The sequence below is a fragment of the Anomaloglossus baeobatrachus genome, chromosome 8 (assembly GCF_048569485.1).
Source record: "Anomaloglossus baeobatrachus isolate aAnoBae1 chromosome 8, aAnoBae1.hap1, whole genome shotgun sequence".
In the NCBI taxonomy this organism is placed as follows: Eukaryota; Metazoa; Chordata; class Amphibia; order Anura; family Aromobatidae; genus Anomaloglossus; species Anomaloglossus baeobatrachus.
In genome coordinates, this window is record NC_134360.1 from 183,157,699 (window position 1) to 183,172,336 (window position 14,638).

The following is a 14,638-nucleotide window of genomic DNA, read 5'->3' on the forward strand; positions in this document are numbered from 1 at the left end:
AATGAGTTTGAGTGTGCAGTGCAGGCAGACGTGCTGCAAATATCTTTGCACTAGTGGGACAATACAGAAGTCCAACAGCCACGTTTAGGATGCCACGAAGTTCACTCAGTGTTTGCTAGTATAATGGCTTAGTAACAATGAGTTTGAGTGTGCAAAGGGCAGGAGGGTACAGTGGCAGGGTTGTGGGTCTCTGGGTAGAGGAAAGGAAGCCTGCCTTTCTATCCCTCCTAATAGGATAATGCAGCGAGGAAATCCCTGACCTTAGCTACACAGACGCTGTCATCTTGTGTAGCTGTTAAACTCTGTTTTCATGGACCTGTCACCTATGGCTCTGACCCTGCCGGTATGAGCCCTTAAAAAGACTGATAGAAAGTGCTATCCCTATGCTGTACAGCGCTGTGTATAGAGCGTACACAGCAGTATCGGCGATAGGAGCTGCGCCAGTGATGACTGACACCAAGGACGCAGAAGGCAGATAATGGCGTGCTGGAGGAAAATGTCCGTTTTTATAATGCAGGGACATGTGACATGGACATCCTATCACACATGCCGTTGCTTCTCTGGCTAAAAGTCCACTTAGCTGTGTGTGTGTCTGGGATTGGCTGACATGCTGGCCCGCCCCACTACACGCGCGCGTTTAGGGAAGGAAGACAAGGAAAAAAAAAAAATGGCGATCGCCATTATCCATACAGCAGTGATCTGAATGCGCTGTTCCCGCACACTATACACTGAAATGTCATAATAGTGTGAGTCACAGAGTGACTTACACTATTACAGCGGAAAGCCAGCTAGGAATTAGCTGGTCTTTTTGCTGCTAGAACCGTTCTCGAACGTATCTAGAACTATCGAGCTTTAGCAAAAAGCTCGAGTTCTAGTTCGATCTAGAACAGCCCCCAAAATCACTCCAGCCGTGAACTGGAGAACCTCGAACCGCGAACCGCGCTCAACTCTACTTGTAATCCAGGATTCCACTGTATAGTGATGTCTTTGACCTTTAAACCCTTTGGAATTTCTATGCCACATTACTCTGTAATGCAATCCTATAAAATATTATGCTTCTTGGTTTCCCTACGGCAATGATGTCACATCAATATTGCACTTCTCCACTGCAGTCAACCCATGAGCTCTGCAGCTTGTGCCGTCTTCATTAGCAGAGCAATGTCAACATGACCTCACCGCTGTGGTCCAAACAAAGATACCGGAGCAGCGGTGTGGAGCCCGCACTGGACCCAGGGAAACGCATTGCCACACTAAACCACATTTAATAATATCATGATCAATGTATTGTATTTTTGCACTGACAAAGGTGGTACTAAACATTTTATGGTTCTTCTTTCTTTTCAGATGAAAATTTGCGTGTCTATATTCCTGATTCTTGGATGTTTGTCTTCACTCGTGTCCACATTCAGCAATGGATTGGTCTATAAAGCATGTGACACAATGAAGCCAGAACATGGCACAACAGTAGCACAGTCAACAAAGCCACCATACAATATCTCTGCTTCCAAGTACTCGTACAGACCTGCAGATGAAATCACAGGTACATCAATATACAGTATGGTGTTCATGGTTTAATCTATATCCAGATAAGTTTTCCAATGGAGTCGTCTTTTTGTTCCAAATCTCCAGATCAACCAAATACTTTAATGGTTTATAAGAAATTTTTATTACTGAAGTTACAAAATATTCACCTACAACTTTATTTCTTATAATTCAATACTTTAGTAGGACGGCAGTTGGAAGTAGCCGAAGAAAAAACAGGCAAAAAAACATACCTTTTGAATTAAGACTCCCCTCCATAGATTTCCAATTAAGTTATTACCTTTCCAAAGCATGCAAGATAGATATGCATCCAAAGAATAGGATTGATGGAATTAAACCTGATCAATTGTCTTATATAACTTATATTTATATGAAATTGCTACCTGTGCTATAGGGGAATAGTGTCCTATAATTATAATCAGTGATCCTCAGAATAATAATAAAGGGGCTGTGCACTACTCCGACAACTTCTATGCAATCCACATTGTAAAATAAAATAAAATAAAACAAAAAAAACACCTTTTACTCCGCTCCTGTACTGGCGCTGTTCTAGAAATGTTGAAGGTTGGTCTATGGAGGCTTGCGTGACATTGTTATGCCGCATGAACCATGCAGTCACTAACTGGTTGCTGTGGTTTCCCTTCCTTTAGACGCACTAGGTCAGTCATGGCGAACCTTTTACAGGCCGAGTGCCCAAACTGTAGTTCTAAACCCATTTTTTTTTTTCCGAAGTGCCAACCAATCCTATTATGCAAATAATTGATTTTAACCTTTCCTTTGCCGTCTTCCCTTCTCTTCAGCAGGGGGCATCACGCTCATTCGTGCTTACCACACATTGCAGCTGAGCCCTTTCCAGTCACAGCAGTTGGATTGATCTTTCTGGAATAAATTGCAGCATATTAGACAGAGATTTTAGCCTGGAATGCAATCAGATGTCACCCTGTAATCCACATCTACATTTCAAAGTCTGAACATCTCGAAATCCCATAAAGACGTACGAGTTGCTCCCCTCCCTTTTATTGTGTAGTTATGTCCCCTTCCTGGCCACTTCCCGGTAAACATGTCCCTCATCCTGATATATATTTCCTACATTCTGGTATATTTGTCCACATCATGGCCCCATCCTGGTAAATGTACCCCATCCTGGTAAATGTACCCCATCCTGATAAATGTACCCCATCCTGGTAAATGTACCCCATCATTGTAAATGTATCCCATCCTGGCATGTTCCCACATGCTGTTAATTGACCCCATCCTGGTAAATGTTCCCCATCCTGATAAATGTCACCCTTCCTGATAAATGTTCCCCATCCGGGCATTTTTCCTCATCCTGGCATGTTCATGTACCCCCATCCTGGCATGTTTCCCCCCATTCTGGTAAATGTATCCCCCATACTGGTAAATGTACCCCCCATACTGGTAAATGTACCCCTTCCTGGCATGTTTCCCTTCCTGCTAAATGTACCCCATCCTGGCATGATTTCCCCCATCCTTGCAGTCATGTTTCCACCCATGCTTACAGTCATGTTTACCCCATCTTTGCAGCCATGTTTCCCCCATCTTTGCAGCCATGTTTCCCCCATCTTTGCATGTTTCTCTCCATCTTTGCAGCCATGTTTTCCCTGTGCTCTCCATGTTTTCCCCGTGCTCAGTTTGCCCCGTGCTCTGTTTGTATATGCCCCATGTTCCCATGTTCCCCCCGTGCTAGCTCTGTCCCCCATGCTCCCATGTTTGCCCCGTGCTAGCTCTGTCCCCCGTGCACCCATGTTTGCCCCGTGCTCCCCATGTTTCCCCCGTGCTGGCTCTGTCCCCCGTGCTCCCCATGTTTCCCCGTGCTGGCTCTGTCCCCGTGCGCTCCATGTTTCCCCCGTGCTGGCTCTGTCCCCCGTGCGCTCCATGTTTCCCCCGTGCTCCCCATGTTCCCCCGTGCTCCCCATGTTTCCCCGTGCTGGCTCTGTCCCCGTGTGCTCCATGTTTCCCCCGTGCTGGCTCTGTCCCCCGTGCGCTCCATGTTTCCCCCGTGCTGGCTCTGTCCCCTGTGCGTTCCATGTTTCCCCCGTGCTGGCTCTGTCCCCGTGTGCTCCATGTTTCCCCCGTGCTGGCTCTGTCCCCCGTGCGCTCCATGTTTCCCCCGTGCGCTCCATGTTTCCCCCGTGCTCCCCATGTTCCCCCGTGCTCCCCATGTTTCCCCGTGCTGGCGTTGTCCCCGTGTGCTCCATGTTTCCCCCGTGCGCTGCATGTTTCCCCCGTGCGCTGCATGTGTCTCCCGTGCGCTGCATGTTTCCCCCGTGCTGGCTCTGTCCCCGTGCGCTCCATGTGTCCCCTGTGCTGGCTCTGTCCCCGTGCGCTCCATGTTTCCCCTGTGCGCTGCATGTTTTCCCCGTGCTGGCTCTGTCCCCCGTGCTCCCCATGTTTCCCCCATGCTCCCCATGTTTCCCCCGTGCTCCCCATGTTTCCCCCGTGCTCCCCATGTTTCCCCCGTGCTCCCCATGTTTCCCCCGTGCGCTGCATGTTTCCCCCGTGCGCTGCATGTTTCCCCCGTGCGCTCCATGTGTCCCCCGTGCGCTGCATGTTTCCCCCGTGCGCTGCATGTTTCCCCCGTGCTCTCCATGTGTCCCCCGTTCTCCCCATGTTTCCCCCGTGCGCTGCATGTTTCCCCCGTGCTCTGCATGTATCCCCCGTGCGCTGCATGTTTCCCCCGTGCAGGCTCTGTCCTCCCCCACATCTTGGCACAGCCGCACAGAGGCTAAAATAAAAAAAAAAATCTCACCTTGTGGCCCCCACTCCTCCACTGCTGCGTCCTCAGTCACTTCAGTTCCCGCGCGGCCACAAGACACCGGCGCCGCCTACTGACGCTCCTCCGTCTCCTAGGCAACAGGCCGGCAGCCCAGGAGAGGAGGCGTGTCAGAGCGAGGAGAAATGTCTCCTCTGCTAAACACCAGTTTGAGCTGCTGGCGCGACCACACCGGCAATTCAAAGTGGCGCAGTGTGGCGACAGCGCGGGTGCCAGCACAAACGGCTCTGCGTGCCCTGTCTGGCACGCGTGCCATAGGTTCGCCATCACTGCACTAGGTTCATCCAAACTAAGTGAGAGCACAAAGCTGATTGGCTGCAGGGTTCACATCGTATAATATCACGCCAGCCTTTGGGAACCCAGCGCCAACATTGCTAGAACCGTGTCAGTATAGGCCGTGAATTGTTTTTATTTTACATTGGGGGATGTGGAATTTTAGAAGGGGTTGTCTGAGTATGCACAGCCTTTTTAATATAAAGGTGGTCCGAAGGCAAAATAAATTTTAATGTAAATATCTGTCTATTTAGTGCCGTCATTTTTAAATTAATCTATAATATGCTTGCATTAAAAATTCCCTAACTACTGTTATTGTTGTACTTTTTTTTTTCTCTACTTCCTTTTCTTTAACTACTTCCTGTGCAATGATGCTTTGATTGAGAATCTCTGTCCATCCTGGGATACTATAACGAAGCATCATCAGGGGCAGCCTCTGTCCCCTCTCTGAGATGAAGCGCCATCAGTGACACTTATTTTAGTGGGTGTGCTAATCCCTGCTCTGTCCCTGCATGCTGTTATTGTGTAATGTTCAGAATGACAACGCACTCTCAGTTGCTGGCTCAGATCAGTAGTAACAAGCTAGTAACTGAGCAGCGTGCACTTTCAGTGTGCGCTGTCAGGATACCTAGTATTCAGAAACCAATGCCGTGAAGGTGGCGCAAGCCTCAGAACCCAGTGTATCTTGACACCGCTTTCTGCCCTTTTACCAGCTCATTAACATGAACTGAGCTGGTAACACAGAGCACACTGTCCTTGTGCACATCACACTGCACAGCATGCAGGAACTAGAACAGCCCCTGAAATGAGCATCACTGATGATGCTTTGTTTGAGTATTACAGTATGCACTGGGACTCGCAAATAAAGAAAAAATAGAAAACCAGTTTGATAGTGTAGTTGGGGTATTTTTTTGAATGCCTCTATATCAGAAAATAGTTTACATTACATCACTAAATAAAGAGATTTAGACTTAAAATTCTTTGGCCATCGGACCACTCTTTAAAGCAAGATGCAGTGATTAAAAGAATGTGTAGGGTGGAAGACATAGAATTCCATAATTTGCTAACATTTAATTACACAGGTATGCAAAATTTGGGTTTATAGAAAAAAAATCAAATTCAATGACTGATTCATATATTTTGGGTTTTTTTATGCCCTGATTAAAAAAAATCAAAAAACACTTCTATTTGTAACCATCAAGTATGGATTTTGCACAAAACGCATGTGGATTACGTACAAGCGAGATGGTTGAAGAAAAATCTTTATTGTAGCCAAAAATGTATACTAATATATTTGAAGACAAAAGGAAACGGGGCAAGAATTAATTTTGTGTGTGTGTGTGTGTGTGTGTGTGTGTGTGTGTGTAAATGTATATATAACTATATGACATAAAAGTAATTAATCTTCCATCTCCTTGAAGTCACTCTACAGGCAAATCCTGGAACGTATTTTCAAGGGTTTCTCCTGCAAGCTCGCACTATTCCTGGAAATGAAATTGTGGGCCATTTCATTGTGACAGCTCCAAATTCACAAAATCTCAATTGTGGCAATGTTGTAAGTATATATGGCTTTGTCTAACTAGATGTAAGTAATCAGGATTATGTCATATCAGCGTCTGAGACTAGAGATGCACTAAAATGAATAAATTGGTGAGAAACCATAAGTGGCCAAGTGCTCATATAGCTGTGATGGTCACTGTAATCCATTGAAATACTCATGAATTTATAGTGTTGCATAAAGTATCAATTAATCTAAACTATTATTATTATTATTATTATTACTATTTATTATTATAGCGCCATTTATTCCATGGCGCTTTACAAGTGAAAAGGGTATACATAAAAAAATAAGTACAACAATTATGTATATTACAAAAACAGACTGGTACAGGAGGATAGAGGTCCCTGCCCGTGAGGGCTCACAGTCTACAAGGGATAGGTGAGGATACAGTAGGTGAGGGTTGTGACACCCTGGACTAGTCAGGTCGTCCCAGGTAGTCCCACACACACAGCCCCCCCTTAGAAAGGTGACAGCAGCCAAACTACAAAACCTTTGTCACCTCCCTCTGGGTTTGATGTTCACACCAGGGGGGTGGAGCCAGGCGGTTGGCTCCGCCCACCAAGGAGTTCACAGGGCCCGAGGCGGGAAAAACAGTAGTCTAGTCTTGACAATGGAGTGGAGTGGAGTCAAGTTGAAGGGCAGACCTGTACTCAGGGGTGCCAAAAGTCTACACCAGGTGTCTAGGTTGGAGCCCAGTCACCTCTGGCAAGGAGGCAGACAGTGGTGGCCACCTGCAGGAGCTGGGATTACAGCTGGTGGAACCGTAGGGACCGGGGACGGGCGGTGGCCCGCTGGTACCAAACCGGGGAACCGATTGGAAACCGGAGCACCAGGAGGGGTACTCAGACCCAGTACGAGGCCCAGAAACAACCGGGCCGAGTCAAATCAAATGATTGAGGACTGGACATTAGGACCTTTCCCACATAGGATCCGACTGAAGACAACAGCCCAACCATAGGGGTAAAGCCACCGCCCAGGCATAGAGACCTGAGAGGCCAGCGTCTGCGGGCAAAGAGTGCTCTCCCGACACATAGCAAGCCGGGGAGTGGACTACCGTTGCTCAGGCATAGGAGTCGTGACTTTTACACAAGAGAGGTGCAGGAGAAAGGCGGAAACCACAAACCTGTTAAGGTGGAAAACTGCAGCCGGCTGCGGGCACTGTTCACCATCTTGTTTGGTTTACCAGAGACTCCAGCGTGTTTATCATAGTGAGTACACTAGTGCCTTCGGACCACCCACCGCGCCGCACCACACCAACACCCCAGCACGCACTCATCCCCTCGCCTCAGCACCTCCCTCGGGCCCCCGGGGCCATCATCCCCCTACCCACGGAGGGGGTCAACACCAAGCTGCGCAACACCGTCCCCGGGAGCCTAGTCAACGGCAGCGGTGGTGTCCATCCATTCACCACAACCTGTGGGTGGCGTCACAAACTTAAATCCCCTGCAAACAACCGCGGCTCCGGCCGTGGACCTCCCCACCGAAGTCCCTACGTGTAGCGCCAACCCCCTTTCAGAGTGACGTGACCCCCGGGTCCGTGGAGAGCTCGAGCCACCCACCGACGAGCATGGATCCGAGCGGCTCGGCAGCCGGCCGAGCCCCGGGGCGGTACAAGGGTATAGCTGGTTGCACAGTGGTGTACTGGACTGAGGATTATTGTAGGTTGTAGGCTTTTTGGAAGAAATGGGTCTTCAGGTTCCTTTTGAAACTTTCCACAGTAGGCGAGAAACTGATATGCTGGGCTAAAGCATTCCAGAGTATGGGGGAGGCACGGGAGAAATCTTGTATGCGATTGTGGGAAGAGGAGTTAAGAGAGGAGAAAAGGAGATCTTATGAGGATCTGAGGTTGTGTGCAGGGAGGTACCGGGAGACTAGGTCACATGTAAGGAGGAGAAAGATTGTGGATGGATTTGTATGTCATGATTAGTGTTTTGAACTGGAGTCTTGGGGCAATGGGAAGCCAGTGAAGGGATTGGCAGATTGGCGAGGCCAGGGAATAGCGAGGGGACAGTTGGATTAATCGGGCTGCAGAGTTTAGGATAGATTGGAGAGGTGCAAGAATGTTGGAAGGGAGGCCAGAGAGCAGGAGGTTGCAGTAGTCGAGGCGGGAGATGATGAGGGCATGCACCAATGTATTTGCTGATTCTTGGTTAAGGAAAGCATGACTCCAAGAGATATTTTTCAGATTTAGTCAGCATGTTTGACGCCCCTGGACTATCAGGTCGTCACAGGGTACTGCACAAACTGCCCTTCCATGCAGTATTCCAAGTCCCTCATGGTTCTAGGTTCCTATCTTACAGTGTTGCCCCCAACAGAAAATCAAATGCTAGGTACACAGTGCACCACACCCACCAGGCACACCAGTGGACGGCTTGAGCAGAATAGAGTCGCCCACCTTGGGGGTCAGGGAGGGGGGTCAGGAGTGTAGTCAGTCAAGTAGTGAGTCAGTGAGAGGAAGGAGAGGAGTGAAGTAGCCCTCGAGCTGTGAGGAGCTCAGAGGAGGTTGGGAGTGGTGGCTCCCAAGAGAAGTTGTCTAGATTACAGACGGTGGTCTAGACCTAGATGAGTCAGACCCCCGGTCGCAGGGGATTACAGCTAGGCGCCTGGACCTGTCAAGGAGGATGGTCAGCAGCTTGGCACTATCACCGGTCTGGGACCGATGGCACGGCGGGGTACACAGACCCTAGGTCGGGGAGAAGATTCAGGCAACCCGGCAATTAACCTGAGGAGAACGGAGCCTTTATGATCTGTTCCCACCCGCTCCAGAATTGGGGCACTAGTGCAACGAGGTGGATAGGGCCTTCCAAACAAGCGGTCCAAGAAAATCCCAAGTGTCAGCCCTTAGAGCAGGCTCCCACACTTAGCCATAGTGGGGAGCATGGCCCGGCAAGTTTCAGACTACTGGGCCACTACGTTGAAGTTAAACTTAGTGCCAGGAGGCAGGTCACGGATCACCAGGCAACACTGCAGGGGACGGGACCCGGACGAGCTCTCCTCAAGCGGCAGCGATACCCCGAGATTTAGTTTACCCGGTTGTCAGCGTCTGCTTATTGACTGAGTGAGTACTTGAGTGATCCCTGCATCCCTCGGCATCCCCACCGAGTCCCAGGGCCTTCCCCTACCCGTGGAGGCCAATGACACCTTGCTGCCCCACTCAATCACCCCGGGTACTCCCAACGGCAGTGGCGGTATCCCCTCATTACCGTACACCACGGGTAGCGTCACGAACTATAACTCCCCTGAAAATAACTCCCCCTTTACATTTAGAGTGGCCCAAACCCCCCCCCCCCCCGGGTCCGGAGAACCTCGAGCCACAAGCAAGCACACGGATCCGAGCAGTTCGATACACTGCAGGGGCGGCACACATGCGGTGAAAAGGACTTGGATGTGTGGCTTGAAGGATAGAGCAGAGTCGATGGTTACTCTGAGGCAACTTTGATCGATAGGCTTGTTGGTTGGGTTGAGTGAGGAGGAGGAAAGACAATGAATTCTGTTTTGTCCATGATAAGCTTTAGAAATCGCGCATGAGAAGAAAGATTAAATAGCAGACAGGCATTGTGTGATAAACTACTGTATTATTATCTTCCCTTCTAATCAACTAATTTAAATTCATGCATTACTTTTAGAGTGAGCAGAGTCAAATTTCTTCCCTGTGGTTGGTAGAGAGGGTCCCGAGTGGCGGTCCATCTTCTATAATGTTCATAGGCACTTTTAAACACTGAAATAATAGCCGCTGACTATCAGTCTTAGAGCTCTGTTCCACTTGCGTTTCGCACGGACTAGCGCAATCCAATAAAACATCGGACTGCACTCACTCTAGTGCAAAACTGTGGGCAGAATGAATCGCAGCATAATACATTTGGCAGCGAGTCTCGGCTCACACACACCCATATAAGTCTATGAATGCATGTGAAACATCGCACTGCACTCGCATGTCATCCAACTGCAGTGCGATGTCCAGAGAGAGAGGTCACAAAGGAGATGGGAAAAAATATGGCTTTTCCGTAGCTGTGATACAATTGCAAGATCAGATCAAAGTCGCATGACCCTCGGCTGACGCTCGCAGCAGAGGGTCATTAGCATATCGCTTCCGATGCTCTCTCATCAGAAGCTATGCGCAAGTGGAACCGTGGCCTTATAGTTAGAATTCCATATTCAAGTGTGAGGATCTAAAGACTGCAGGATTGTGAGAAACTCTAATTTCCTGGCATTTTTTGCCAATCCCAGAAATTGGGGTTTACATGGACGTTTTTTTCTTTTTGAAGCATTTGCTTTTACAGAAAATTATAATAACAATAGATATTATGGATTTTTTTTTTTATCCAGTTACACTCTGAAACAGATACTGCCCTGGATCTGTCATTAAGGGATGAAAGTATAGATTCACTGCAAGTAATCTACTTGTGATTGTGAATCCTAGTTCTTTCCACTATAGCTAGTACCTATTATTGGTTATCTTTTGTCTTTCGCAGAATTCCACTGTTACCCATAAAGATTCCAGCTCTAAATCCAGTCTCTCAGCGCTGTGGGTGGCACCAGCATCAGTCAGCAGAGTAATATTTAAGTGAGTATTCTTTTAGCTGGGGTCAACTGAACATATTAAAATGCGAGTTCAATTTGGCTGAGATTTGTACATTAAACGTGTTGTTTACTGCTTGTTCAACCCTTTCACAATTGTTAGATTTCCCAGTAAAAAAAAGAAATTAATTAAAAAATACTCAACGCTGTTCCAGTGACGTCAGCTCTGGGTCTCTCGGGGCTCGGGTTGCTCTTGGGCAGCTACACTGTCACCATGGACGTAGCTGATATCTGGAGGAGTTCAGAGCGCAACAGCAGCTCTCGCTGCTTCTGGATGTCAGTGAGAGTGAAGATGGCCATAAGCAGTTGCTAATTATGTAACATGAGGCCTGCAGCTGACATGCGCCGTTCTGGAGCCAACATCACTGAAACCGTGCAGGCACTAGAGATAAGCGAAGAATTCTTTTTTTTTTACAAGGGAAAATATAGTGATTGAGAAGGGGGTTGTTTGAGTAGTAGACCCCCCCGTTAAGATGTGAAGAAACGACTTTCTTTGAAATTAAAGGGCCTGTTACACGCTACGATATATCTAACGATATGTCGTCAGGGTCACGTCGTTAGTGACGCACATGCGGCATCGTTTGACATATCGTAGCGTGTGACAGCTACGAGCGACTGTGAACAAGCAAAAATACTCAACTTATCGTTGCTCGTTGACACGTCGCTCATTTTCAAAATATCGATCGGCCTTCTGCATGCCAATTGTTCCTGAGGCAGCACACGTCGCTCCGTGTGACACCTCGGGAACAATGAACTGCAGCTTACCTGCGGCCGCCGGTAAAATGCGGAAGGAAGGAGGTGGGCGGGATGTTTATGTCCCGCTCATCTCCGCCCCTTCGCTTCTATTGGGCGGCCGCTGTGTGGCGTCGTTGTGACGCCGAACGTCCCTCCCCCTTCAGGAAGAGGATGTTCGCCGTCCACAGCGAGGTCATTCGGGAGGGAAGTACGTGTGACAGGGGGTTAACGACTTTGTGCGCCACGGGCAACTAATTGCCCGTTACGCACAAACGATGGGGCGGGTGCGATCGCACATGCGATCGCATGATAAATCGCCGCGTATGAAGTGGCCTTTAGCCTGTTTTAGTGCCGCTTTATATATAAATTGTAAATGTAATGTGCTATGGCTAAGGATAGAGATCTTTGCATAGACTTTCCCCCCTCAAAGGGAACCTGAAAACTGGTAGGTTCGGGCCGGATATATCAAAAACTGGCTCTGTCACTACAGCCAGGCGTGTTTTTACTCTGTAATGCTGCGATGTTTCACAGAAAACATGCATTTACCTCAGTCTAGGACTATGCAACCCATGTGACTAGTCCAAGTGGCAGATCGTTGATGGGTAGGGGAGAAACCTGTCACTGAAGTGGTATGGGGTGGGGAGAAAGCACTGTGGATGGCCACTTGAACTAGTGCCCTTTACAGCAGTATGGTCCTGAATGGCTTTAAAAGTGTGTCTGAAGTAATAGTGTGTGTCTAATACATGCTGCCTGAGGTTTGGGAAATTAATCAGTTGTGGGGTTCCATTTAAGTCCTGAGTTGCATAGACAGGTGGGTCGCTATGTATGGTGGTGTTGCCAAACTCGATCAGAGTAGCTGGCAGCAAGAATGTCAGGAGGAGGAGATGCCTTTGCCATCATACACCCATAAGAGCCTGGTATGGATGAAGGTGAGTGCATTGTTTGCACTACAGCATTCATAGGAGGGGCAGAAATATTCAGATAAAAGGGAGTGGTTTGGCACTAATGGTCCACATTTAGTGCTTGGGGAACCTTTGATAGGTAAATTGTAATGGTAGTCTTTTGCCTGGTCCTCATGAATTTTGCTAAGTCGGAGGGGCTTGTTATTTGTGGAAATGTTGGTGGGCTAGAGGCCGGGAAAAATGTGAGAAGGCACCTGTAGCATTACCTACAGTATTGTTGGGATTCCAAAGTCAAGATGCCAACAAAGTTTTGATTAGAAATTATTGTTGCTTTAAAAAGTGGGCTAAAGGGTACTTTACACGCTGCGATATTGGTACAGATATCGCTAGCGAGCGTACCCGCCCCCGTCGGTTGTGCGTTATGGGCAAATCGCTGCCCGTGTCGCACAACATCGCTTATACCCGTCACACGGACTTACCTTCCCTGTGACGTCGCTCTGGACGGCGATCCGCCTCCTTTCTAAGGGGGTGGTTCGTATGGCGTCACAGAGATGTCACACGGCAGCCGTCCAATAGCAGTGGAGGGGCGGAGATGAGCGGCCGGAACATGCCGCCCACCTCCTTCCTTCCTCATTGCTGGTGGACGCAGGTAAGGAGATGTTCGTCATTTCTGTGGTGTCACACATAGCGATGTGTGCTCCCGCAGGAACGACGAACAATATCGTACCTGCAGCTGCAACGATATTTGGAGAAGGAGCGACGTGTCAACGAGCAACGATTTTTCACGTTTTTGCGCTCGTTGATTGTCGCTCCTTGGTGTCACACGCTGCGATGTCGCTAACGGCGCCGGATGTGCGTCACTAACGACATGACCCCGACGATATATCGTTAGCAATGTCGCAGCGTGTAAGCACCCTTAAGTCTTTAAAACTGACAGATCAACCTTGATTCAAGGTTTGAGAAAGGAAACGGGTTGTAGTGCCGCGCTATTCACCACTCCAGAGTTTCTGATTGATTAATGTCTTTTTATTTTCATGCACAGGTCAATGCATTTCAGGAATACTCAGCTCCCTTCATCAGGACATCAGGCAAAAGAACATCAAATCTCTGAGACTTGATATTCTTTTGCCTGATGTCCTGATGAAGGGAGCTGAGTACTCCTGAAACGCTTTGGCCTGTGCATGAAAATAAAAAGACATTAATCAATCAGAAATTCTGGAGTGGTGAATAGCGCGGCACTACAACCCGTTTCCTTTCTCAAACCTTGAATCACTACACCCGGGGCTGCAGCTTTTCCACCGTTGGCTACATACGAGTATAGTGGTTGTGACTGGCACTACCACTATAGGTGAGGTTTTTTTTACCTTTTTTATTACCCTACGTTTTTGTTGGATAAGACCCTATTGCACGTCTCTTCCACAGTTCATACTGTTGAAGATCAACCTTGGGTAGATCGGCACAGGCTGTGGCTATGGTGGTGATGTTCTGGGAGCTGTTAGCTTTGATAAATTTGTGAAACAAAATTAGCTACAAGAGCTTGAAGGAGAGCCGAAACAGGTTGGATTTGAAAAGGTTTCCACCCTTGGCGGACTATAGTTGGGTCTAGGATATATTTGAATGAGCAGTCAGTTTAAGGCCTCTTTCACACGTCCGTGAAAATCACACACATTTTTCACGGACATGTCAAAGGTGCGTATTGCCCTCGGTGTGCCGTGTTTATGGCACACGTGTGTTTTCCGTGTGTTATCTGTGATAACACACGGAGAAAGGGAACTTTCCACTCATCTGTCCCTGGCGTCGCTGTCCATGGTGCTGATCTTCGGTCTCCGGTCCTGCTGACTCCCCGCTGCTGCAGCTTCCGGCCGCAGTGAAGTGAGTATTCAATTAGCATAATGAGTGGCGGTCGGCAGCAAGTGACAGCAGCGGCAGAGACTGCAGGGCAGGAGAAGGTGAGTAAAGGTTTGGGGTTTTTTTTCTCACAGACACATGTCTTTTCTCCGGTGCGTGTCACACGGAACACATCCGTGCGGTCGATTTGCATTACGTGTGACACGTTTGCGTTCCGTGTGACACCCGTGATGCCAGAGAGAAAACCGACATGTTGCCGTGAGAAACACACGGACACAGTATGGAACGGACACACGTTCCATGCGAAAATACTTACGTGTGTCCAAAACCATAGGAATACATAGGTCTACGTGTATACGTGTCTCCGGTACGTGAGAGAACTGCCAAACACGTACCGGAGGCACG

The 14,638-nt window shown here is 48.4% G+C and overlaps 1 protein-coding gene across 1 annotated transcript in view; it reads left to right on the top strand.

The window, feature by feature from the left end:
• LOC142249374 (putative ferric-chelate reductase 1) overlaps positions 1-14,638 on the top strand; it is a 160,609-nt gene that overhangs the window by 25,839 nt on the left and 120,132 nt on the right. Inside the window, exons 2-4 of the mRNA XM_075321010.1 lie at positions 1,345-1,540; positions 6,031-6,164; positions 10,643-10,734. Of these exons, the coding sequence (XP_075177125.1) occupies positions 1,345-1,540; positions 6,031-6,164; positions 10,643-10,734 (422 nt within the window). The remainder of the gene's footprint in view (positions 1-1,344; positions 1,541-6,030; positions 6,165-10,642; positions 10,735-14,638) is intronic.